Source organism: Anopheles coustani, chromosome 2 (assembly GCF_943734705.1).
Source record: "Anopheles coustani chromosome 2, idAnoCousDA_361_x.2, whole genome shotgun sequence".
NCBI lineage: Eukaryota > Metazoa > Arthropoda > Insecta > Diptera > Culicidae > Anopheles > Anopheles coustani.
Window position 1 is genome coordinate 20,109,974 of NC_071289.1, and position 25,398 is coordinate 20,135,371.

Consider the following 25,398-nt stretch of genomic DNA (forward strand, 5'->3'; position numbering starts at 1 on the left):
TTTCTTTTCTGCTTCACCGTTTTGTTTGCTTCTCCCCTTGCCATTCTCCACATACTTCCTGCTCCACATTGTGCATCCCAATCGGTGCGTCTTCTCGTCGTCTCACCCCGGCAAAACGAAAATGGAGGAGGAAAAATATGCCTCAAATTTGAATATAATAACATCATTGTTCCATTCTACACGACATGACGGTGCGCAGGCACGAAAGCACACAAAACTACACGCACGACGCACACCGGGGTCGGACATCTTATGCCGCTTCCATTCGCAACTGTTCTCGTGTCTTCACTCACTTTCCAAACGGGAGGGTGTTGTTTTATTCCCGATCGGCGGCTTCTGCTTTCCATTGGTTTCAGCCGATTGGATCTGATTTTCCACCCCCACGCACACACTTGTCACTCAATGTCCGCACGATTGCTTGAGGTTACCGTCTCCGGGCGCTCGTTTTCGCACATTTCTCACTGCGTTTGACCAGCGCCGCCGTCGGGTGGACATCCACCTTCGCCACTCAGCAACCGTCGGATCCAGCGTCGGAGATGCACTTGCCACTGCAGCCGCGACGTCGGATGTTGCTAGTCGAGCGAGGACGGGCTGCCCGGGCCGCCCATGATGTAGGAGCCGGGACTGTGCGACACGTAGCCGTCCAGGTCGAGCGAACCGTCGCCCTTGTCCGAATCGATGATTTTGCCCTCCTGCTTCATCATCATTCGGCGCCATTTTGCGCGTGCGTTCTGGAACCAAACCTGCGAAATGGGCGAACAAAAAAAACGGCAAACGTTAGTATGGGTGCGATTTTGGGTCAATAAAATGGGGATGAGGTGAACATTTTAAAGAGGTATTTTCTTCTCATCCAAAGTCCTTTAAAAAGCAAAACAATCTCAGCTGTGTGAGTGAAAATTAAATTATAGCAAAACTGTTCGAAAAAAGTTTATGGACTTCAAATGAACATGCAATCAGTACTACCGGTCAAGATTACGACGACCGGCACGTAAACTCACCTGAAGAACCCGCTTCGGTAGGCCCGTCTTCTGCGAGAGCTGCTTCAGATCCTTCGCGTCCGGATTGTGGTTGATGGCGAAGTAGGACTTCATCGTGCGGAGCTGGTGGTGCTTGAAGGACGTACGCATCCGCTTGGCGCGCGACGACGACCCGAGCCCCCGGCTGAAGCCCAGATCCAGATATTCCGTGTTGAGGTCTGGAGGGGAAGAAGAGCGAAGAAGAAGGAGGGAGAAGAAAATCCCCACACAGCTCGGATTAGCTTCGACTGGTAAGTAGATTTGCGTCGGTCATCTAAGTCTACTTTTATTGCCAACTCACTTCCCCCAACTCCCCCTCCCCTTCGGGTGCTTCCTTTCGTGAAAGACAAGAAGCTTGAAAGGAGGGAAAGAAGACACGGTGCGGCCTCACATCACCCCATCCGAGAGCGCCCGGAGGCGTACACGTAAGCTGTTGGCTACTTGTTCATTGTATGTCGGTGGATGTAAAGGCTGTTCTTCCCTTCCCCTCCCCGCACCCCGCCATCCTTGTGAGCTTCCCTTTGCCGGGGCACGTTTTTGTTGCACTCCGCCATAAAAGTTCGAGGCCGGGGCGAGCAAAGTTTTACCGCCGAAGTTCAACAGCGGCGCACCCTCGGCTCATCTGGAGGCTCCCCGGTAACCTCCGGTGCTGAACCGGATGGATGCTGGTGTGTCGAATTTTCGGACCCTGACCGACGACACACCGGCCGGCCGACCGAGGGTCGTTTCTTTTTGCCAAGGGAAAAATAAAACCGAAAAGGAAAGAAGCCATGTACGCTATAATCGTAAAAGGCAAACGCCCGGTACGATGTCTCAATCGGTCTCGGCACTGGGCAGGGGCAGGGTGCGGGGCAACCCGAGGGGTACGTTTAGATGAATAAAGATAGTCCAAAATGTGTCCAAAGGTGTACAAGTGCACGATATGTGTTTCCAGGAAGATCACCAGCTTTGTAAATCGCTTCCCCAAAACCGGGAGGAAGCTGCCCAAAGGAAACCTCCCCAAAAGCTGTCACGAAAGTAATGACGACCAAACTTACAGTACATCCAAAAGCAACAGGTGAACCGAGCGTCACGTTTAAATTACCTTCAGGGCAACGGAAGGAGCGAACGAGCGGTTGGTCCGTACTTGGGTGCCACGAACAGATCTCGGTAGGCTCATGGAAAGCAGCCTCCAAAAATGTTTACAACCAACCCTAAAGTCCACCACGCGGACTCCCTTCCTTGTTTTACGAGCCCGGCCACCGTTCCCACGCTTACAGCAAGAGGTTTTTGGTTTTTTGTTATAAAACATTATCTAGGGTACTTCGTTGTTGCGAGTGATTCTTTTTCCGTGCGTTTCCAAAATGAACTACCGAACTGTTACGCAAACGAACGCTGTCGAGAAGTTGAGGTTTCCCTCCTCCCCCGACACCATCAACAATGGGATTCGAAACGATCATAGACCAGCGCGTTGGGTGGGTGGGTGAGATCGATCGGAACTCGACCAACTTCCAGTAGCTAAATCGTAGTTAAAGCCCACAAAGCCCGCCCCCTCCAAAAGCACCAAAACCGACAACGTCGAGCCGGTTGCTGCAAAAACCCCGGCTGGAATGGCTACCGGATCGGATATCAGAGCTGGTGTAACGCCCCGGTCTGATCGTCTCAGACAAATTACAGACCAGCCCGACGATCGTGGTCGCGATCCATCCGGCTGATCGTGGCGGAAGGTGGCAGCCTTTCGATACCCGGCCCGAAAAGCGAAATTGAAAACCAAAAAAAAGGGCAACAGAAGGCGAAAGACCAAAACCTAGCCGAAACGGATCATGACAAGGCGCGGCGGCTAGGCGCAGACTATTAGAATTATGCTGACCCGGGGGGGAATTATGCTCACCGCCGGGTCCGGCCACGTCGGTACGCCTCGTCTCGCAAACTCCGTCAAGTGGCTGTGTTGTATTGTGGTAGCGTACTGTGAATTCTTTTTTCCCTTTCTCAGCCCGTTCTCGAGTGATCCGAAAATATTAACCGGTAGCCGCCGCCAGTGAGGTAACAAACAGAAGCGAAAACGAAAAAAAAACCTCCCCGATGTCCACCCTCCGGCCATGTGGCTAAGGTGGAAAATATACGTTATGATCGCGGGCGCGAAGAGGGTAAAGGATAACGTAGGGGGTACGTAGAGCAAATAATAACCGGGTTCGAAATAACCGGACTGACGCGCCAGACAATGATACTGTTTTCCTCCGTTCGTCGGGTTTTCTTTTGGATGATTTTGGTTTGGGATCTTTTTTCGTTCCCTCAGATTTATTGATAGGAACTCGTTCTGAGTTTTCCAGATCGTTTCTTTTTTTACAATTTTACAACCATTCATTGGTCTTTCTGGTCTGGACCTTTGGTTCTGTGTGGAAGTCTTTTGTCAGACTGTGCACCCCCGTAGGCGCCCGATGTTGTCAAATCGAGGAAATCTGAAGAAATCGAAACATTTACCAGCCGGAGGGCGTTGGAATCGACGTCATCGAAGCGTTTATTGTTTTATTTGTTGTTTTATTTTTGGTTCTTAGATGAGATTAGTGATTGGAAACCATCCAGTTAAAGACTTCAAATGACCACTCCAGACGAAACTGTTTTTAACAGATGCAACAAACCTTATTTCAAATCAGTAAAATTATGATTTACAAGCATCGAAGGAACCAATTTCGTTTCCCAGTGAACATTTATTTTAAAATGAAACCGATCATTCGGCGAACAAATTGTTTTCTCTAAAGAGGGAAAAAACCAATCAGCATCCGAAGGAGAGGGAGGAGCTCAGAAACCCTCATCGAAACCGGTTCGATCAGACAGACCGACCGGCGAGTGTAACACGGTTACCCGACCAATTCGATGCACCCATCCAAAGTGTAACTTGCCTTTGCACCGATCGCGCCCAGAGAAGACTACCTTGTGTGGATCCACAAGACTTCACCGGATACACGTTAATCATTTCCCAAAACAATGGAGCTCGGAACTTCTTCCCCAACGGTTGGGTTTTTATTTGCCTTTCCTGTTCAACCCACGAGAAGGAAGCGATGGCACGATCCGGTTGCACTTTGTGAGTGGTTGCCGCCACCATTGGAAGAGGAGCTTTGCTGCACCAACATAAACATTGACATAAAACTGACTTCTTCCCCAAACAAATTTCCAATCAACCGTTTCGTCTGCTCAAATGCTCGAACGCAGGATCCGTGCAGTCCTTGAAATTTCAAAACCTGATTTGTGCTTTGAACGCCGCCAGACAAAAGGCATCCTTCGTTCGAGGATCTCGGAGTCCCACGGACCCGATCGTCCAGACCAAATCCAGGGAACCTACGCACAAACCGTTTCTGTTGAACGTTGTTATTAACATGTTTAACGCCAACCCGCCAATAGGTGCACAGATCATAAAGGAGTCATAAAAATCGAACAAATAATAAAACATTTAAAGGAAACCGGCCGACTGAGTTTCGGGAACGCGCTGGAGTCAGACGTTCACGATTTTCCTTCTTTTGTTTTACGGCCACTGAGCAGGAAAGTTCCTACTAACACAAAACCGCTTCGCCTCATTTTCAACAGATTTTTATGTTTTACGATTTCGATTCACAGAAGAGGATATTTTTCGAGGCACATTTCCTCGGAAACAGATAATTATTTCAAATGGTCTGCAAAAATTGGTACATGCTTAGTCGTGTTCAATTAATCGGAAATACTAACGAGAAATCCATCAACTTGAGTTTGCGAAATCGTTCTGAGAAGTGGCCATCTTAATTGTAGGGATAGTTCGAAAATCGGATTAAATTAAATCGTCTTTTTTTCAACACACTAGACATACATAAATGTTTTAAGGCTAAATAGCCGGTCTAATGGCGAACAAACATTTCTCAGGAGATCCTGTTTATTACTTTAAAGTAAACAAACATATGGAAAGGCACAGGCGTTCTCCTATCTCTTTGTATTTTTTTTCGAAAACAATAAAGTGATAAATGAGGCTCTACATTCAAAATCCTATCGAGCCGCACCGGGATAGAGTTACATCTCAATGCGTCTCCGATAAGGCGACTCCTATGCACTCGGAGAAAGAAACGTTCCTTCCTTTTCGGGCATTTACAGAAAAATCAGGTCATTTGCCGACCCGAAACCAACTGGTGCGATCATAAATTAACCTGTAATCCAATGCCATCGCCAGAGCCAGATGACAAAAACCTGCCCGAGTCTCCGAAGTGTTTTGGGGAGTTTTCTAACTTTTTCTTCGGGTGAAAGAAAGGAGAAGAAAAAAAACCCAGCCGAGAATCTGTTCCGATAAGCATCTTCCTACCATCCGGGGTCCTTCGAAACCGGTCGACAGGTCATTTTACACCCCGCACACGCCTTTCACAGCACTCGCCGAAGACGGCGTCCTCATGCGAGACCCAGCGTCGAGCTTCATGTGGTGTATGTATCTTTATGTCCCCTACCGCATGTTCTCACTAGAACCTTTACCCCGCTGGGAACGCCGAGCGCTGGTCTAGAGTATCTTCTTCCATTTTTTTTTTGTTTTATTGAACCCTCGACCTTTTACAATCTCTTTCTTTATGATATGTTTATTAACTTTTCGACTTTTTTACTGTCGGACGGGCGCAAACCGGGCTTCTTCCTACCGACCGAAAATAGACCGGAGAAGAAACAAGCGGCAGAATAAAAAAGACGATATCACAGCGACCTCGAAAGGTGGCCTCGTTGCTTGCCGATGATATAAAATAATACCCCTTACGCTCTGGCTTTTGTCTCTGGCTGTTTTCAAAACCAATTTTCTAGAGTGCTAATAGAGATAAACGAACCTGCCGAAAGCTAGCGATCGTCCGTTTTCTATCACACAGCTTCCCGACAAAAAAAAAGAAGCATCTCCCGTTCTAGGAATCACCTCAAGGCTGAATGCCTATCTTCCTAAATACTTCCCCAGTTTAAGTCACTTCCCAAAAATCTCTCATCGACATCAACAAACATCTCCCGCCCAAAAGGTAAACGTTCGTGCTGCCGATGCCGTGATTTCCAGCTTCTGATTAGAATGTTTTCCCTGCCGTATAGTGTAGCAGCTTCTGGGAAGCAGCCTGAGGCCCATTTTTTTCCTCCCGCCCCGTATGCTACCGACTAAACACGGAAGCCATTTCCGGGGTGCGCTAGCGCTGAAAAGGAAAGCACCCACCCAGGGATCTGCCGGAAATCGAAAGCCGGGAGCCTTTACCGAGGTGGGGAGTCAGTTCAGTCACATCAAGTCTACGCCCAATTAAGCCACTGGGTACCGTCATTATGGGTCGCTCGTGACGGAACCTCAATGGAAGGAGAGTTTAGAGAAATGATTGAGCAATGAAAGCATGCAACGGCACCATTCATCGATACCGTTTTTCACTTGAATGATGTGTTCGTGCAGCAGATCTCGACTGTAAATTGTGTATCATTAGCACTCGCAATGGCTTCTGTTTAAGTTTGCTAAACTGCATGCTTTTAAGGTCATCACCAAAACTATCGAAACGGTGACCATGTTTAATTGTTTTAAGAAAAATGTTTAAAAAGCCATTTAACGTCGAGTCAAGTATGCCCAAAAACAAAAAATACCTTAAATAAACTCAATTTAATTTAGAACTTTCAATTTAGAACAGAAACAATATCCCGGAAATGGATAAATTGTGTTGACAATGTTAAACATCGCACAGTATCGTTGGATACGCCATGTTTAATTGTTCTAAGAAAAATAAAAAAAAGTTATTTAAAGTCGAGTCAAATAATTCTTAAAATAAAAAACACTTCAATTAAACTTGATTTAATTTAGAACTTATAGTCGCACAGGAACAATGTTCCGGAAATGGATAAATTTTATTGAAATGGATTAATTATTGTTAAACATCGCACAGGATCGCTGGATACGCAATGTTTAATTGTTCTAAAAACAACTTAAAAAGTCATTTAAAAAAGAAACATGTTAAATAAACTTAATTTAATTTAGAACTTAAAGTCGCACAGAAACAATGTCTCGAAAATTGATAAATTGTGTTGACAATGTTAAACATCGCACAGGATCGCTGGATACGCGATCGGTAGTTTCGAGCGTCATGTTCCGTCGTTATGCTCTACAATTTGTCTACAACATATTCAATTTTTGACAAATATTCCACTTCCACCAGCCAGCGTGACCCGTCGCTTCACGGATCAAAAACGCGACCACATTCTCCGACACACAACTGTCAGTCAGAAAAAAACCAACCATCACAAAGGGGAACATCTGCTCGCGCCCGTTCAGACAGCTCCGGGGCGAGGAGCTAAACCCCCCAGCGAGGGGTTGCAAAAATAGCATGGATGGATAACACGAACGGAAAAGGTCAACCCGGCCTAAGCCCCCCTCGTTAACCTCTTTCCTCGCCGGCAGTCGGTTGGATCGAGCCGAGCGGAATTGAAATGCCGCCAGCGAGCGAAGATAAACCCGTGGCTCCACGGGCTAGCTTTGCTGAAGCGGTAGCCGAGAAGCTCACCGAAGCAATTACACCGATACTATCGCGCCCAAAGTGAGACCTCCGTGCCAGTCCCCGTCCCTTCACCACCACCATCGTTCGTCCGGGGTGCGTGAACGCAGAACGAACGCAGATGTCTTTTTCGCTAGTTTATGCGCATGCGTATCAGCATCGTTCATCATCACGCTGCCGGCCCCGAAAACGTTACTGCACGTTGCTAAATATTTATTTATTTATTTCGCCACTCCGCAACACCAGCACGCAGGGAAATGGCCGTGGCGCCCCTGGCCGGGGGCTGGAGCCGGACGTGGGTATCTTCATAACTTTTGCCCGCTTGCGAACTTCATCCTGATCGCGGCGTTTTAGCTTATCTCGGGGTAAGGTAGCGGTAAGACACGCGATCGCAACACTGTCCGTTGCAGAAGACCCCGAATGGTAATGGCGAGCGGATCTATACGACGCGCTGTGCAAAAAAAAAAAAACAGAACAAATGTTCGTGTTTATCCTACCCCAGGTCGCCGAAACATGGCGATCAAAACAATCATAAATATTTGTCGGAAATAAATTGCTATCCTTATCCGATTGTTGTACCACGTGATGCTAGTGGTTCCGATAACCTTCCTTGGTGATGAATGGCAAACGGGCCGGGTTGAAAGGAAAGCCTTTCCACCTTTCCACCCTAAGGTATAATTTAACCCCATAAATATGTGAACATTACATCATGAAAACTGCTCGTAATTCCACTACCGCTGTTATCATAATCATTCACCAATGGATCCTAAAACGAAACACACACTCACCGAGGCTTGCTGTCATGGCTTCGATGTCTTTGGGCTTCCGCTTCCGGGGGCGTCCCTTTTGGCGGGGCTGCTGCGGCAAGCCGGTGACGCCGTGGGGCGGGTAGTAGGTGGCCGGGTTCAGCTTGCCGCCGCTCGTCGTCGAATCGCTCGGGCTGAGCGGGGCGTTCGGGGACGTTCCGTAGGCGCCCTGGTAGGGGCACTGCATCGGCATCCCTCCCAACGACGGTGCCGTCGTCGGATCGAGGGGTGGTAGCTCAATGTGTGATCTATGAGAAAGGAAACGGAAAAAACACGATGAGAAGATGATTGGTTGGAAGTCGCGCGCGTTGGTGTGTGCACCACTTACCGGCAGAAGACGGCCGAGTCCCGTATCGTAAAATGGTCGCCCTTGTTCAGCGGCGTATTGCAGATGGCGCAGGAAAAGCAGCGTATGTGGAAAACCAGATGCCGGGCGCGCATCACCAGCTCGGAGGAACTAATCGAGGCCAGACACTTGGAGCATCGCCGTGAACCGAATACCCTAAGAAGAACGGGGGGCGAAACAAACGGATGACAAACGTATTATTAAGTAACGAGCTTTTTCCTTAAAACGAGATGATTTTCCATGCCTCTTCGATTTTCACTCGCGCGACGTCTTCCAATTACACATTAAACGATGAGCTCTCTAGACTAGACGCCACTCCGGTCGGCGCATTAATCTTCCGAATCCCAAAAGCGGAGGGCAAAAAGACGAACCACGACATCCGCGTTCCTAACCAGATACCACCGGCTCACCCTGCCTCGACTCGCGTTACCTCGGCGCCCTCGGCAACAAGTGTCCTTTTGGGTCCGAGAGACCGCGACAAAAAGAAACCGGGGCCACCAGCGACGCGGTCTTCCGAAATTCCGGGAAAAAAACAACGAGGGAAAAACAGATGAAACAACGTGAGGGAGAGCATACATGCCACATTCGGGAACCCCGTTCCAGTTCGGTGGAAAAACGGAACGTTTCCAAATTTATGTCGTAGGCGGTCCCGGAATGTTTTCCCTCTTGGGCCGTGACGCCATTTCCCTACGACATTTCCCTACAGGATGGATGACGAAGGCGAGGATCGTTGCATTTGCAACCACGGCGCACCCTTGCGTAACGTCCCAAACCCAGTGCCGCGTCGTTGTAACCGCGATGAATTATGATAAGCATGACAGTGTATTGTCGGTGATCAGAAAAACGGTTCTTTCGACAAAAATCCAGCGAAAAGGAAATGGAAACTGCTGCGTGCTAGTGAAGATCGCCTGCGTTCTTAGGTAAACATACTATTCAGGAGAATTTGTTCATAAGCATTTGCTATTCGCGAGTAAAATTCGCGAGCATAAAGAACCTCTAACCGTTAACTCTAACCGTAAACAAAATCATGTCTATTAAAATATTCTATGCCATCGCAGACAAATTATTCTCCCCCTGCCTGCGATCGGGTCGACCTACACGAAATTCCATAAGGACACCCTGGGCTAAACCGCGTCGTAAACCATGTCTACGCCAACTGTGTGCATTGTGCGTATAGCCACGAGCTCGGACTCTCCCAATGTCCGGACGAACCACACTCGCATTCACCGCAGGACGTCGCGTTTTTACGAGTGAAATTTTATTTCGATGTTTATGCTTTCCTGAGTTCCCCAACGACAACGCGCAGACGAAGGTGACGCACACCACTTGCTGTGGTTAACCCTTCTCCCCCTGCCCCGGGATGACCCATACTGGCCACCGACAACACAGTTCCGTTCTTTGCGTTCCGTAGCCGAAAGTGAACTCCGAGCGGATAGCCGCCCTCGGAGGGTGCCTCGTCACGCTGGGGATGCTGATTTTATGATCTTATGATTTAATCTATATTCCTATAAAATTGCCCACCCCCTCACCCCCGCGGCGATCCGACCGAAACTCAAACTCGACCTCGAGAAGTTAGTTAACGATCGTGTACACCTGCAGTGACCGCATCACCGCACGGAGTCCTACGTCGACGTGGCTCGAAATTGGATGCAAAATTATACACTCACTCACTCGCCCTCGCGGGATCGCGGACCCGAAGAACGCAGCGGGCACTCGATCGAACATTGCCGGACGCAACTACCAGCCAGGAGGTTTTGACAGCATTTAGCACCGTCGCGTAAATGAGTTCTGCTTTCGAATGCACACTCTTCGCGAAGCTCCCGAAGGAAAGTTCAAAGGAGAAGGACAATTCGTTCACGTCCCAAAGAAGTCGCAAGAACCGCTAAGTACGAAGAACTTCAGCCGGTCCCGGGGTAGCGGGCAGGCCGGGGCAGATATTCATAAATAGAGACATAAAATATTGGGTTTTACTGTTATCGCTCGCTGGCTCTTTAGCAGGCTTATATGGGGTCTTTAATGTTTTGTTTGTTGGTCGTAAAAATTTCAATAATATCGCATCGGGCAATCGCCGCACGCACAACCGCCCTGTTCCTGTTGCTCGGTTCAGCTCCACGCTGCCGCTGACGGAGTCACCGAGTTTTAAATCAGAGCCCCATGTTGTGACGGGTGGCTGTAGGTAAAGTGGGACACTGTGTTTGTATATCTTATCCCAGGGAGAACCGAGGAAACCCGCGCCTCGTTGAAGAAGTAGCTAAAGAACGCAGCGAAACCTGCCTTCCTCCGTGGCCCCGGCTTTGTCCATCGCCTGCTGGGACGCGCGCGATATTCGCGTAACCTCCCTGTCTCTCATCACGCTCCCTTCTTTCGCTGGGGGGGACGGAAAGGGAAAGGGCGCAAACACCCCATCCTGACCCCGACAGCGAATCGCGCAAGCTCCCGCGGATGCGTCAACGACTTTGGGGACAGCGAACGGCGTGCGAATACTTCGGGCGCGATCATAACTCATAACTGAACGCGCGAGAGGTCCCGCGGGGTTCTCTGTTCGATCGCGGAACTCGATCCGCTCGCTTCCTGCTCCACCATTTTAGTTTTGCTTTTTTATTTTGGCTCGTTGGGAAACCCGACCTGATGGCTAACAAATTTCCTTATTTATGGCTCACCTCGACCCGGGGAGAGAGAAAAAAAACCCATCTGACGGACAGTTCCGTCGGGGTGGTGGAAAACAGATTTGAATCTGCCAGTCCGCCCGGAATCTCGGGCTCCCCAAGCGGGTCGATCTTCGCCAAGTGTGAATAGAAAACACAAGTAGACAAGGGAGGAGGTAGCTGGGTGGGAAACAAAGCACCCGAAATCTATGTCCAACATGTGGCCAACACTCAGTGGTTCATTCATAAATCTGCCATTCGGGATCGAGATCTGGCCTTCACAAACCACGGTGGGAAGTGCGGCTAGGAATACCGGGAATCTGAACGTGTCGTTCACTTCTTCATTGATGCCAACGTTGAACATGTGCTGCGGTGGGGTAAAAATAGCATGATAAACTCTCACTATCGGGCATAAGGCCTGCCGTATTCGTGCTCGATAAGAATAGCTCGGTACTCGATCCGGTGAATGTGATGTGAATGACTTTAATGGAAACAACAAGTATGCAAAGCATCAGCGGGATTTGTCGCACTTAAGAAAATTGCCATGCAAATCCATTCGTCACCTTCAATTAATGGAGTCTTTCTTCTTTGCAGAGTAAATATTTAATATTTGTAGATTGTGTTTGCCAAACACGGCTTTTAAGTACCTTGATTTGCCAAACAGTATTGTGCAAGCTAAATGGACAACACTACTTCAGTTACCTATTTACAGAAATATAATTCAAGAAAGATTTTTCACATCTGCTTCTTGTAGTCTGGAAAATTACTAATTGGCTTTAACGGAATAATTTCTTGTTACAAGCAACCACCATCGCTTTTTTTCAATTGTCGGCCATTTTCGAAACCCCGAAGCTTGTTTGCCTAACTTATTCACTTCTCGACAGAGACAAAGGCACTCATCTCCCGGCTTGACGACACACAAAATGGCTCGACATACGGTAAACATTCACTTTTAACCACTTCCCGAATTCGTGTAGGATGCTGATCGATTTTTACCTTCGTTTGAAGCGAAAAGAAGCATCCAATATCGCGCTGGCAAGCTATCTTAATCTCTCATTTTTCTCGCTAAGAACATTCGAGATAGTCCCCCCAAAAGTTGGCCGTGATTAATCGAACCCGTGGGATCTTTCACACATTAAAAATAACAGACGGAAGGCAAATGAGACTCACGAAAGGCCCCAAAAACGGTCCCACCGGTTGTCGAAAAGTTTTGCTTCATCGAATCCATAACCATTCGAGCATTGGATGCTCAATAAAATTACCATAATTGTCGCTCACCTCTCTATCAACAGATGATTAGGACGTTTTGGGGAACCTACAAAAAAAAAGAATACACAATGGAACTGCGCTCGCCGGACATTGTCGTGCACAACCATTGGTGGACATTATGAGATAGTGAGGGTGCGTTGGACGAGCTTCGGTTTATCATCGGCCGATAGCACGGATTGCGTCCCCCGGACAGACCGTATTCTGCGCTTCATAAATTAGGTCCCGTTCAGCCCGCGTGTCGTTTATTAAATTTGACACATTATTGATAACTACCGACTAGTACAAGACCGTCCAAAACGAGAACGAAAGAAAGCAACCAAATAGGACCACGGAAGAGTAGCCAGAGCGTGACACCTCGTGATTGCAACACTGCGAAGCTCGGAAATAAATCGATGGTGTCCGAAAAAATTAATTGACCCACTTAGCACCCGTTCAACTCCGGTGCGTTCCTTTTGCCTGTAAGCAGAATCCTATCCTTTAATCCGACGATATTCCCCCGAAACCGCCTAACAGAGTCATTTACTTTCCCAGAGGAATGCCCAACCGAAGCCGGGCGATTGCCACCAACGTGCAGCCGAAAAAGAGAATCAACCAACAAGAGCCGGGAAAAATAAGATCAACCGGCCCACTAGAAGCCATTTCTCGTTTTTCGTTCTTATCTTTATTAAAAGCTCAGAATACAAATGAGTAGTATCGGGCTGTCCTCGTATATTTCCTTGATTACCACTTCGTCCCTCGGTCCGCTGGGAGAGAACCTTCTCCTCAGCTCCTGCGGCCGCTATTCCCATTCACCGGCCGATATTCCCAAACTTCGGTGCGTCTCTGAGAAAGGTGTTCCTGGACGAAGGAAACGTAACTTCTTCCCATCGTGACACACAATCGTACATAACACTTCCACATGCACGGCGAAGATTTGCTGGGCGCGCGTAACGTTTGGCGATTGGATAAGGTGCGCTTGGTTTTCCTTGTTTTTTGTTGTTATGTTTTTAGCTTTTTTACCTTATTCTCGCGCATCGACTTTTCCAACCCCGGAGCGCTGCGCTCTGTCGTCTCTCTTATTCAAATTTTTCATATATTCATAAATTACTCGTTGATTAAATAAAATTAACATTTAATTTGCATAATTTTTCAATTTTCAGCTCTTTTTTCTTCACTTGTGGTCACAGTGTTTTGTTTATGCCTGCTTTTCCCTCCCCGGCCCGCTTCCGTTTTTTGCTGTCTAGGTTTTTGCTTTCGGTTTTACGGTGCTGCGGTTTTTTCTCCACAGTTTAAACCACGACCAGCGCCACGTGTCGCTCCCGTTTCATGCTGTTTTGACTATCTCACAGTTGTTCGCGGTCGAAAGCTGTCAAAATCGTTCTCGTCGTTCGGTCGATTATACGATATGCGCGCGGCGATGGCCGGCAGAAGCTGCCCGCGGGGAAACCTGTCATGTTGGTTGTATTTGAGGATGGTTTATGAATTATCGGTGGGTGAACATTACATTCAGGTGTGGAGTGGAAAAATTGCATGAGCCTTCACACCGTCATTAATCAAAGGGAAGTTAAAGTTTGGGGAAAATGCCTGTACTATATGGAAAAACTTGGGATATTAGACATGTTCTCTATACACCTTTAAATCTGATGTGTTTGTGGAACAAATTAAAACAAATCACAACGAAACGAAAATCATCCCCAACTCATTGTTCCGCTGTCTCACATTACGCAGCATGCGGTCATGCCACTCGACATCATTATTTCCGTTCACGAAAACAAACGAACAAACGAACCAACAGTGAGTGCAACCGCTGCATTTGCATTTTGCACATCATATTTTGACTCGTCGGGCCCCCGCTAACCGGAATTCGCCGTCATTTCGTTCCGCGGGAAGGAACACACAGCATTCCGGGTACACATTTCGCGGCTCAGTGCGATTGCCGCCGAAACATGATGGATCATTTGCGAGGATTCCGTGGAAAATTCGGGCGCATTGTGTGCACACGCGGTGTCGGGCTGCTTTGTGGTACCACTTACCGGCCTTGCCGACCGAATTCCACGAAAGCGCCATTCCAACGCGGCTCATTAGCATAACTGAACTACCGATGTTGCAGCAGTGGCGCAGGAAAACTGCTAAGGCGGAATTGTCAATCTTAAATGGTTGTTCCGCGAATTTTTCATATTCCATCAAATGTGCCCCAATATCGTTTCAACGGTTTTCCAAATTGTCTTCATACCAACTGAACGGGAAGTATTTCTAAATCCACGTATTGTAGACCCGAGGTGCCAAAGCAGCTCCCAAGAAGCAGCTTCTTCCGTTCCATTCGGATGTTTAGCGCAAGAATGTGACGCCAAGAAAATTAAACGCAAACGAGAACAACAACAAAGGAATGGCATTTTTATTTGTTATTCCGATGAAAAATTTGCTCTGATTCCGGGAACAGAACATTACAACCATCCACCATCCGGTGTCGTCTTCACCCATCTGTGGGGAACCTTCGGCCTATATGTGTTTGCTTGGAAAATGATTTATAAACAGCGCACATGTCGCCGTTTTCGCGAACGCATAGCCCGGTTTACGCCGTACCTTGTGTTTGTTCGGAGGGATCTCTTCTTTTCCGTTGTTTGTGCGTTTGCGGGCTTCGTAGCTTTGGGAATCGGGGAAGTAAAATTACACCCGGTGCAGCTCCCTCGCGTAGGGACGATATATTTTATCCCCTCCTCTCAAACGTCCTGATTGGTTGGTGGAAAGCGAAGAAACCCGAAATCGGTTCCTACGAGAACGGCTAAGACGCGCCGCCAAGCCAAGCCCACAAGGCGCACAGAACATGAGAGGATCAAATTTCCCTCCAGAGATTCGTGGTTGCGAAGGGTTGAGAGGACGAAAAAAAAAATAATACAACCCAGCCCGAAAGCAAACCATACGCACACAGAAACACTGCTTGCTACGGGAGGAAATTTATCATCCCCGTTCGGCCAGTCCAGCCCGCCCCGTGTCGGTGGCGGCGGACATGAGTGGCAGAAGGGTGGCGAACTGTAAAATATGATATCTAAATTGAGATATCCGTAAATCATGTACCCGTTCACGGAAGACGAATGTCTCGGGCGCAAGCATTCATCATAATCCCATTCGCGCTGGACGACATTCGTCTTCGCATTGGAGTGCATTGGAGGTGGTGGGGGTCGGGGGGAAGGTGATTCGGATTCGTTCCGGTTACGGAAACGCAAGCAAGCAACGGGCGAACCTCGAACGCGTTAAGGCGACAAACGGTTAGGCAGAACCGATCTCCGACATGCTTTCGTTCCTGGCAGCTTTAGCCTGCAGGTTGTAAAAAAGATCTCGCCAACCGCAACCGGGGCGCGAGACAGAGACAACGCATCGGTCTGAAGCAGTGGGGTGCAGGTAGGTATCATCATCGTTTTTCCACTTTTCCACCGACCGAAGCGAATTTATGCCCATGCTAAGCGGATCCCCCCACTTCGACTGGATTTATCCATGCCCCAACGGACCAACACCGACTAACAGACTGAATGACTGACTGCCAGACTGGCTCGCCTTGCGATGGGCAGAATGGCCGCAACCGCTTAGCTCATTTCGTTTTAAATTTTGCAGACTCTTTTTATTTGCTGCTGCTGCTGCTGCTCCGGACCGGGAATGATTTATTTGTCGTAAATTTAAGCTTTATGACTTTCGGAAATGTGCCCAAGATGCGTCTAAATGGTCCCGCATAACGCCACGGAATGCCGTTCCGAATCTACACCGTGATGGAACCGCTTTGGAGGTTCTTCTGCCCTCAAGCAAGGATTTCTTCTTCCAGTTTAAAAAAAACCAAGCTCATCTCACTGAAGGATAACCGCTTCTTATGTTGTATAACCGTTGGTCTATTTGCTTCTTTTTATAGTAAGCGACACTCTACTTTGACTTCTTTTGAACTAAAATAAAAATACCCGGCGCTGCTCTTACATGAAATGGGTATTGAAAGTTACATAAAGTTCCGCGCGATCGATGGTCATTAATGTATGTAAGTTGGTTCTCCGACAACTGTTTGGCGGTGGCAAGAAACAGAGAGAAAAACATACGAAACGACTTCAACAGCCACTTCTTGAAGCGAAGGAAAAATAAATGAACGGTCACCAAATATTGTCCCCAATAGCCGTGACCGGAGGGAAAAACGGACCCTGAGATATATCGCCAGGTTGCCGTACGGCTGGCCGTTTGCCATCGGACCATGAATCAGAGCCGCGACGGCCTATCGCAAGGCCTAGTAACAACTTTACGATGACACTGACGACGCGGTCATATTCGCGAAACTACCGCCATCGGAATTTATGGATCAGTGCGCGTGTGCGGGCGCGCGCGCGCACACGCTTTACGATCGCCGCAATGGCCTATGAGTTTGGCGTTTACTGTCGTCGTGTATTTGCTCGGTCACGGTAAGTATCACAGAGGAAGCGGCGTTTAAAAACATTCAGATGGTAAAAGAGGCGAGTTAAACACTCAACGGTCACATTCTGAGTTTGTTCTACACCACGTTCTGCACCGAAGCGTCGGGCCGCATGCCACAGGTGTAAATCTTGCGCTCAAGGACTTGCCGATTAATTGCACAAAAAGCAGCACATCCAAGGGATCGTTTAAAGGCCTCATATATCTTACAGGAAGGCACAGCGGTAAATCGATGGAGAAATAAACCACCTGGTCAAAGGTGGTCCCACTCGACATTCACCGATTCCGGTTAAAGTTCAACCTCATCATGTAAACATGACCTCCAACAGTGTCGCCTCAGTGTCGCGACGAGCCAACGTTTTGTTCGAAAACTCTCCCACGCCTCGGCCGCGGCCAGGCAATTTCCCGGAACGAAAGCTAAACCCCCGAAAGCTGCGACATCAGGCGAAGGGCTCCAGTTTCACGAGTTCTTGTAAGTCTCGGAAAACCACTATATCACTTTGGGCGAACCCTATCGTCGCCCGATCTACAAAACAATCCAACACCAGATCTAGGAAAATCTTCCAACCACGGGCCTGATCGCGAGCAGTTATTTTCCCCCACCGAGGTTTATTTCTTCCCCAAAGCTCCTCCGGAGGGATCGCCCGGCGCGCAATAATAACCGTAAATTATTTCCCTAAACGATTGCTGGGCCACCGGACCGTGATGGGACGGGTGTTTTCCTTCGCGCAGGTTTACCGAGACGGAGGCATATTCATCGTTTAGTCAGGTACGCTATGGTGGAGAAGCCACCGGGAGGACGATCCCGCGTCCAGTTCCATCTCCACAGCCACCACGGGACACGCGCGTACAAACACAAATCACCATTAGGTGAGTCTCGGCGACCAGGAGAGAGGGGGAAGGTCGCCGGAGGGGGGAAACGCGAACCGGACGGGGAACGACTTCCCAAACGCCCGAGCAATGTATTCGAGGAGATCTAAAATTAAGATATTTTTTATTGATTTTCTTATAAAATGATAATAAAAAATCACACACACACTAAGATGGAGAACCCTTCGTCGGGATCGGGTGGTGGAAACCTAAGAACTACGGCCAACCTGTCAGCTCTCAGCAACGACACTCAGCAGCTTAGGCAGGGGTGGAACACGGCAAGAAGCGGGTGAACATAAGGAACGCGCCCGCGATGGTGTAGACCGATACCGATGATATCTGTCGCACCGGGAGAGGCGGCCCGGGGGACCGAGGGACGCTAGCTGGCGGAGGGTTTTCTGTTGCTGCTGCTGCTGTTGCTGATGCTGATGGGAAACTGATAAACGCTAAACAACTCACTAAAACGACACAACGCCCGACTACAGAGCCGTATGATCATCGGGGTCCCGGCTCCTGCCGATATCTCTCCTTTGGGAGGGGGGAAAGAAAGGTGGGACACAAGGAGGAAGAGACAAACGTCCATGTCTTCACCGTCTCGGGAGGACGTTGTCGAACAAGCGGAGCGTTCGGTCGTGCGTTTATCGATGAAGGCAGCCAGAAGAGTTTGTGAACCTGTCGAAAAGTCAATGGCGTCCTCCCGAAAGCCATTCGGTGACTTCCTCATCGAAGGCTACTGCGGTAGCTGGAGGTTGAGCGAGAGAAAGACGAGTGGGAGTTCGAAACACTGACGTCGGGTGACAGAACTCGGCAAAACTGTCACCCGGGAACAGGCGTTGAAATAAAAATGAATGCTATATGGAATAATAAATAAAGCCTATGGAATCATTTCGGTATCAACGTGAACCGAAGGGGTTCCAACCATGGTTCCTCCTTCATTCCCGACACAGAACGCCAGATGCAAAAGAGTCTAGCAACGGTTTCACTTCTGGAAGCCTGCAGGAGAAAACGAAAACTACCCGAATTGGGAGATTTGATAGAACGTTCGAGCGATTAAAAGCTAGGGCTATACGTCGGTACGTAATGATAGGCATTTAAATCTCTCATCAAACAGACCGTTTCCTGATAATGGGTCTTCGCCCCAATAGCTGACCACAGATCGGACGCTGACACGCATCGTAAAACGGTCCCATCGGTCCGTTACCGATTCTGCAACCGGACGGTAAAATGTCTGATTTACAGCTGTGACTTCGAAAGGTGGCTAAAGACAAAACGTCATCGACACACACAGTCTCCGCTTTGAACACATTCGAAAACGTAAGGATTTGCAGTTCCCTAGGGTCTCTCGAGGCGGGTGAGACGAAATCTTGCTCCTGTCAGGTCCCGTCGACGGCGGGTTTAATTTATTGGGTGATTTTCCTGTTCCCAGTGGCGTACCTCTGCCGTAGCTGGCCGCAGTTTGAACGCATTTTTGACCGCACGAGACCTGCGCGTTCCCCGTTCTCCCTCCGTCTCGTGGTCTTTTTTTTATCACCAAAGAAATGTGATACCTTCGCACGATCAGCTTGGCGACAGAAAGCGAGCGGTCCACACGAAGAAAGGTGGCAAGGTCGTCCATATTCCCGCGTTCAGGGGGTCCCTAATCGGCGAATACCGATCGTGACTCAAATGGGACACGTCGACAGGCACCGTCCGGAGAACGGTCACGCACCGATGTGTCACAAAGTGTGGATGGGAATTTTATGCGCCACCATGACCGAACCGTCCATCACCGTACAAGTAGATCGCGGGCAGTATCTTCAACAATCGCATCGCGCTTCTGCCGGCTCTTCTGACCTCTCCGGTGGGATGGTAGGAACCAGTGAAAACCTGCAACTTGTGTTCTTCTCCCTTTTTGTTTTAATACATGCCTACCGAAACGATAAAACCTCGTAATAAACTGCACGGTTGCAGTACGCATAAATCATACTTTGTGGACGTGGACACTGCCGTGCGCTGTTCTGTGGTTCAAGACGTCTGTCCAACGCATCGCGATGGCACTTGGTCGCACAATCAAGAACCACCAGGACCCACGATCCGCCGATGACGATCTCGCGAACGGGGGAAAAGAACGCGTTTGCGGCTAAGGTCCCCAGGTCTCCGGGTTCTCGCAAAACCGCAATCGTTGCAGATGATATATTTACACGTGTTCGGAGCGGGATTTGCGGTACTTGTACTTCCACCTGACGGGTTGCCTTATCCCGCCACCGATCAACCCGGGACCCGGGGAATCCGATAAGGATCATCGCATAGGACGGCGAAGATATCCGATTACGATTTGCGCAAGATATCGTTGAGGCGCCATAAAAGGGGGACACCAGTGTCCGCGCAGGTTGGTATCGCCGAGTTTTGATTTCAGCGAGTAGGCAGGCCTCGTGCTGATAGCGGCCGGTACGCCCACTGTGCTTTATGTCGTCCTGCTCCCGGTGCGCAAGTCCCCCCCCGGACCGCGGTCGGAGTGGACGTAAACAAAACGAGCAAAAACGAGCGCGCTGAGGGAAAATAAACGTCAAGCAGACATCCGCCGGTCCCGGGAGTGCAAGTCCCGCTTTATGGAGTGCATTTTATGGCCCACTGGCGAAACGTGCTGATTATGCAAATAATGAGTGAAACAACTACACGTTTTGTTCTTGCCATTTCATCGTATCGCGCGATGCAATCGGTTCATTCTTTCAACCATTTCAGCAACGGGATGGGATGCCGGGGTTGGGGGTAGAATATATGAATGATGGTCCAAATATGTCCAACGATCGTAAAAATATTGAAACAAAACGAAACTCAAAACGCTCAAAAGCATCACGTAGACGGCAATAAAACCGCATCGTTTCCAAACATGTCGGCCAACCGGGCATCGGAGTCAGTTAAGGAAAAAGTAATGACCTGCCATCAGCAAAACGTTGCTCTTGATGAAGCTGTTAAATTGTTATGTCTTCCACGTTACCTAAATGGGCAGAACGGGCAGTTGTTGTTACATGAATATCCGGCGTCAGATTTTTACTTCTTTCCGTTACTGGCTGAAGTTCTAAAATTCATTTTAAAAACCAGAACATGCCCTCGAGTCACTAATCCTTCCCGATCGACGGGGTTTTGCCGTAACCGAAACGAAACCGCAGTCGCAACACTTTTCCACGAGTTCGCAGTTCGATTCCCATCGGGCATCGATGGGCCTTGCTCGGTACAATAGTGGAAAACCCCCTCCTGTCAACCGAGCCAGAACCGGCCAGCCAAGCCCACGAAATCCCTTTTCGAAATCATGCGTGACAGTGTTTATCCTTAAACAAATACCGTAATTATCGAATTTATTCCATGACCCCTCTTGTGTCAGTCGATCGCTTTTCGGACGAACGGGTATTTGTTAGGTGTGTTTTCATGCTTTGTTTGCATACAGGCAGGAAAAGACCTCCCGCTGGCCAACGCTACATCCCGGATCCTGTTCCCCGCCGCCGAAACGGAACTAGCGAACGCTTTAGGGGCGAACGCAAACACTCGGGAGCCCGGGATCGAGCTCGTCCTACCGAAAACAACCGCCACACAATGGATTGCAATAACAGGAAAATATGTTTTTCCCGAATAAATTTCCCGGGGCCCCTGAGTGACACCATCTTTTCCCCCAAGCAGTGCAAGCCCCTCGACGTAATTGAGATATAGGATAAACAAGCGACGCTCCGATACCGTCGTATTATCGCTGCGGGTTGTCCAATCGCACCGCACCGAGGGGTTTGCGCCGGGCTAAACGCCCTGTGACCGCCGATCAAACCCGGTCCCAAAGAGTCCTGCAGCTTTCCAGGTACGGTCGGCGGTCTCTCACACTGAGAAATGGGCGGGAAACGCCCCAGAGCACGGGAGTGAGTGTGTTTTTTCCGCTCTGGTGTCAATTGAGACTCCCAAGGGCTGGGAACATACAGCGGCAGCTACCATAGGTTGTCCATCGCCCGAGGCAAGATCCTGGTTTGACCCGGTTTGTTCCCGAAGTCTCGAACTCCGCCCGTCGGACGCGCTATACTGGCGCACGATCAACAACGACAGCGTGGTTCTAGAGCCAGCTGCTCTCGAGAAGGTAGAAACGAAGGAATACCATTCGGTATATCCCAGAAGGATTGCCTCTGGGAAGGCATCAAATTTTATAGGTCGTTCTTTTGAACAGCGGACATCTTTTACCACTCGTTCCATTCTTCCCGCGCCTTACGCGCCTGAAGAAGTGATAATTCTAAGTCACCATTAATGACTCATAATGAGATTCGCACCAATAATTCTCCGGCCGTCCAGAATTGGACACATTCTCCCGCAAAGATTACGCTACCAAGATAAGGTTTCGCGATTCCGATGCCTCACATTCCGCTGCCACCGCCGGCGGTGATCCTATAAATTCTAACCCAGCACCAACCGATCAACCGCGATTCTTCACCTTGCGGGATGAGGATTGTCACCAAAAAACCAACGGCATTGGAAGAACGGAACCGAAAATACCACCATTCGCGGTCGAAGATCGCGGGTGAACATTTGAATAAATTTCCGATTTGTTCCTCGACCCGATCGGCCCATGGGAGAGCCCATTTCGGCAGCCGGCCGACGCCGAACCGGGCGCGCATTAGCAACCGTTAAGGAGTGAAGCCATTTCCTGTCAGCGCCTAATCTGCGGACACTAATCTTTACTTTGGCGCAGCGACCGGAGACTCGCCTGTGGAACGTTCTTTCTGTGTCTTCGACTGTTTTTGGGGAGCACATGCTTCATTTGAGCTACTTATCGGACCACCGGATCGTTCCGTGCGGTTGTTTCGGGCTTTCGTGAAGAATGCTCACCATAAAGTCGCATAAGGGAGCCTCCCGGGGGCCCAAAAATTGAATCATCAATTAATGACACTTTGATACCAGGCAGGAATATCACGCGGGAAATAATCTTCACAATGTTCGTATATCCATTCGGGGGATATGGGAAGATAAGCGTGCGTTAGGGGAAGTAAGTGTGGAGACATTCCGTTTTGAGACCATGGATTTATGGAATGGAATCTCCAGAACGTTGGAGAACAGGAAGGCAACAACAATCTGATGACTTTATGAATGAAACGGAATTTATTCCAAGCAACCGAATCAATATGAAAATTATGATGTTATTTATTTTTAAAAGTATAAACTATTGTCATGAATTTAATCGTCTTTTTTACAGCCTCTTTAATGGATTTGCCAACCTCTGCAACAAATCATGCACTTTGTCGTGCATAATCATAACTGTCATTAAATTAGCACAAAAATTCATCACCCACAAAACGGCCCGTTCGGTTGTGCCTTGGAACAACAAATGAAACAAAAACGATTCACCTGGTCTGGACACGCATTAATCTCATTCACTGCCTCTCCAAGCTCCCGATTCTCCCCTCCACTGCCACCCTTCGGACACAAAAACCTTAGCCGTCGGCGCGGGCCGGGTGATTTGATCAAATCTTTATGGGACCAATAAAACTTAACCAGCCCATTTACCAACGCCGACGATCATCTTCAGAGGACCATCTCCCGAAACGTGCCCGACCGCAAAACCAACGCTTTCCCCTCCCGGAAAGCCCGCCGCACGGTGGGCATAGAATTTGGCGCCATTCCGTGAGTCGTGATACGGAGCGCCTTCTCGTGGCGGAACCTCCGCGGCGTTATGACTTTTCACGATCTGCGCGACCAAGTGCGTCCAAAAGTGATACATCTCATCATAAACGTTTGGGAACGAAAAGCCATAAAACTGCCATAACCCTTACAAAATTGGACCGTCCGTTTGGTCGGCGAAACCGGCTCTTGCCCTAGCGCCCCGTGAGTCCCCCAGACCTGGGTTCCCAAGAACCGTCAAAGAAAGCGGCGACCCCGGAGCTGGCTCGCCTTTCTCTTCCTGCGTTCTTTCCCGAACATTTTACCACCCCAGCGTGAATACCCAACCGCCAGCGGGACGGGCTACACCTTTGCATAATTTATAACACGACGACTTGCCACCCGACGACCGATCGATTCCTTCCACCGGGAAGAACCAACCAAGAACCGATCGAGCTGGCAGGACGGAGCACGACAAGTCGCGCTTGTAAAACTCGTGTCACCTGACGTCGTGCATCTCCCAGCCCCGTGAACTCCGCACGGCGCCCTTTAATTAAGTTGTCAGCTCGGTGCCGAGCGGAAAACTTCTACTCCAGTTGGACAAAGTTTTTATCTCGCATGTTCGATTTACTCCGACATTCGCCGGCTTCGATCGTTCTTACCGATCAAAAGAGTCGGTTTGGAGCGCCGGGCGGGGAAAATAACAGGATGCGAAGAAGGTCGATTGGCCTCAGTGCCGGACATCTAATGTTCCATTGCAAAGCTGAAACACACCAAAACGAAGATAGGACTCTGCAAAATTGGACATTTTCCCTCAATATGACAGTATAGTCAAGAACTTGTTCAAAACACTGCATTTAATATCTGCAAGATTCAACAATGAGTGTAAGAATATTAATTTATTCAGGCACCAGGATAGATTATATCTTCCAGCATGTTTTTGTGATAAAACTCAGGTGATGTTTGAATACACATTAATATTTATAAAGGAAGTATTACACATAAACACCGTCCCCTTTAGAATTCACTGTTGTGTACATAAATGTTTAAAATCCGATCAAGTTTATGAAACTCTAACACCACTTCAATGGTCTCTTGGGAATTTTACCACGTGGACCTCAACGAAAACATCCTTATTTCCTTATTACTTTCGGCTTCATTCACCCACTGAGACTGGCTGAAGTCCCAGAAGGTGGATTGAGGTTGACATCGTTTTGATTGCACCAACAAGCTGGTTCCAACGCAAGCATGATGACATGCAAAAACAAAAACAAACAACTCCAGTGACAACTTTTTCTTTCAATACCAGCTGCCCCGGTTCACACCAGCCATACGCAAACGAGAAGGAATTTTCCTTCCACACACTCGGTGTGCCCCTAGAGGGAGTGCTCTTTATCGACCTGTCATCGTTTGGCGAATGATATTGAAAGCGTAAACATGGCCACACTAACGGTCACCAAAGGTCCGGTAAGTGTAGATTTGTGCCAGGACCCAGAAGGAGAGAGAGGGAGAGAGTTTTGACAGAAAAATCAATCATATCGAAAAATGTCACCGGACTCATTTATCATGCCCGGGCTGGCAGCCGAACACTGGAAAGGATGGTCACTTGCGTCCTTCGTCGGGAGTCGGGTACAGCGAGAGAACGTTTCCAGATGGATTTGCGTAAGGGGAAAGAAAAAGGGAAAGGACCAGTGCGGACGAGGTACAGAAAACAAAAAACCGCGCAAAAGGGCGAAAAATCTCTTCTGTCAATCCGTTTCCGTCACTCGATCGATCCCACTTGGCCGCCGCCGTTCGCAAACCCCCTGTCCGCACTGTTATGACAGGCGAGGGTGGCAAGAGGGTGAACATCATAAAGCTGTTAAAAGACCATGAATCACACGACGTGCGCATTGGTGCAAAAATAAAAGTAGAGATCAGCGTCTGCGTCAGCACGATCTCGTA

The 25,398-nt window shown here is 48.8% G+C and overlaps 1 protein-coding gene across 1 annotated transcript in view; it reads right to left on the reverse strand.

Moving 5' to 3' along the window:
* Nucleotides 1-572: 572 nt before the first annotated feature.
* Nucleotides 573-25,398, reverse strand: part of LOC131263084 (protein apterous-like) — a 56,943-nt gene continuing 32,117 nt past the window's right edge. The window contains exons 5-8 of the mRNA XM_058265232.1: nt 8,630-8,803; nt 8,284-8,549; nt 999-1,195; nt 573-743 (exon numbers count right to left, since the gene is read on the reverse strand). Coding sequence (XP_058121215.1) covers nt 573-743; nt 999-1,195; nt 8,284-8,549; nt 8,630-8,803 — 808 coding nt within the window. The remainder of the gene's footprint in view (nt 744-998; nt 1,196-8,283; nt 8,550-8,629; nt 8,804-25,398) is intronic.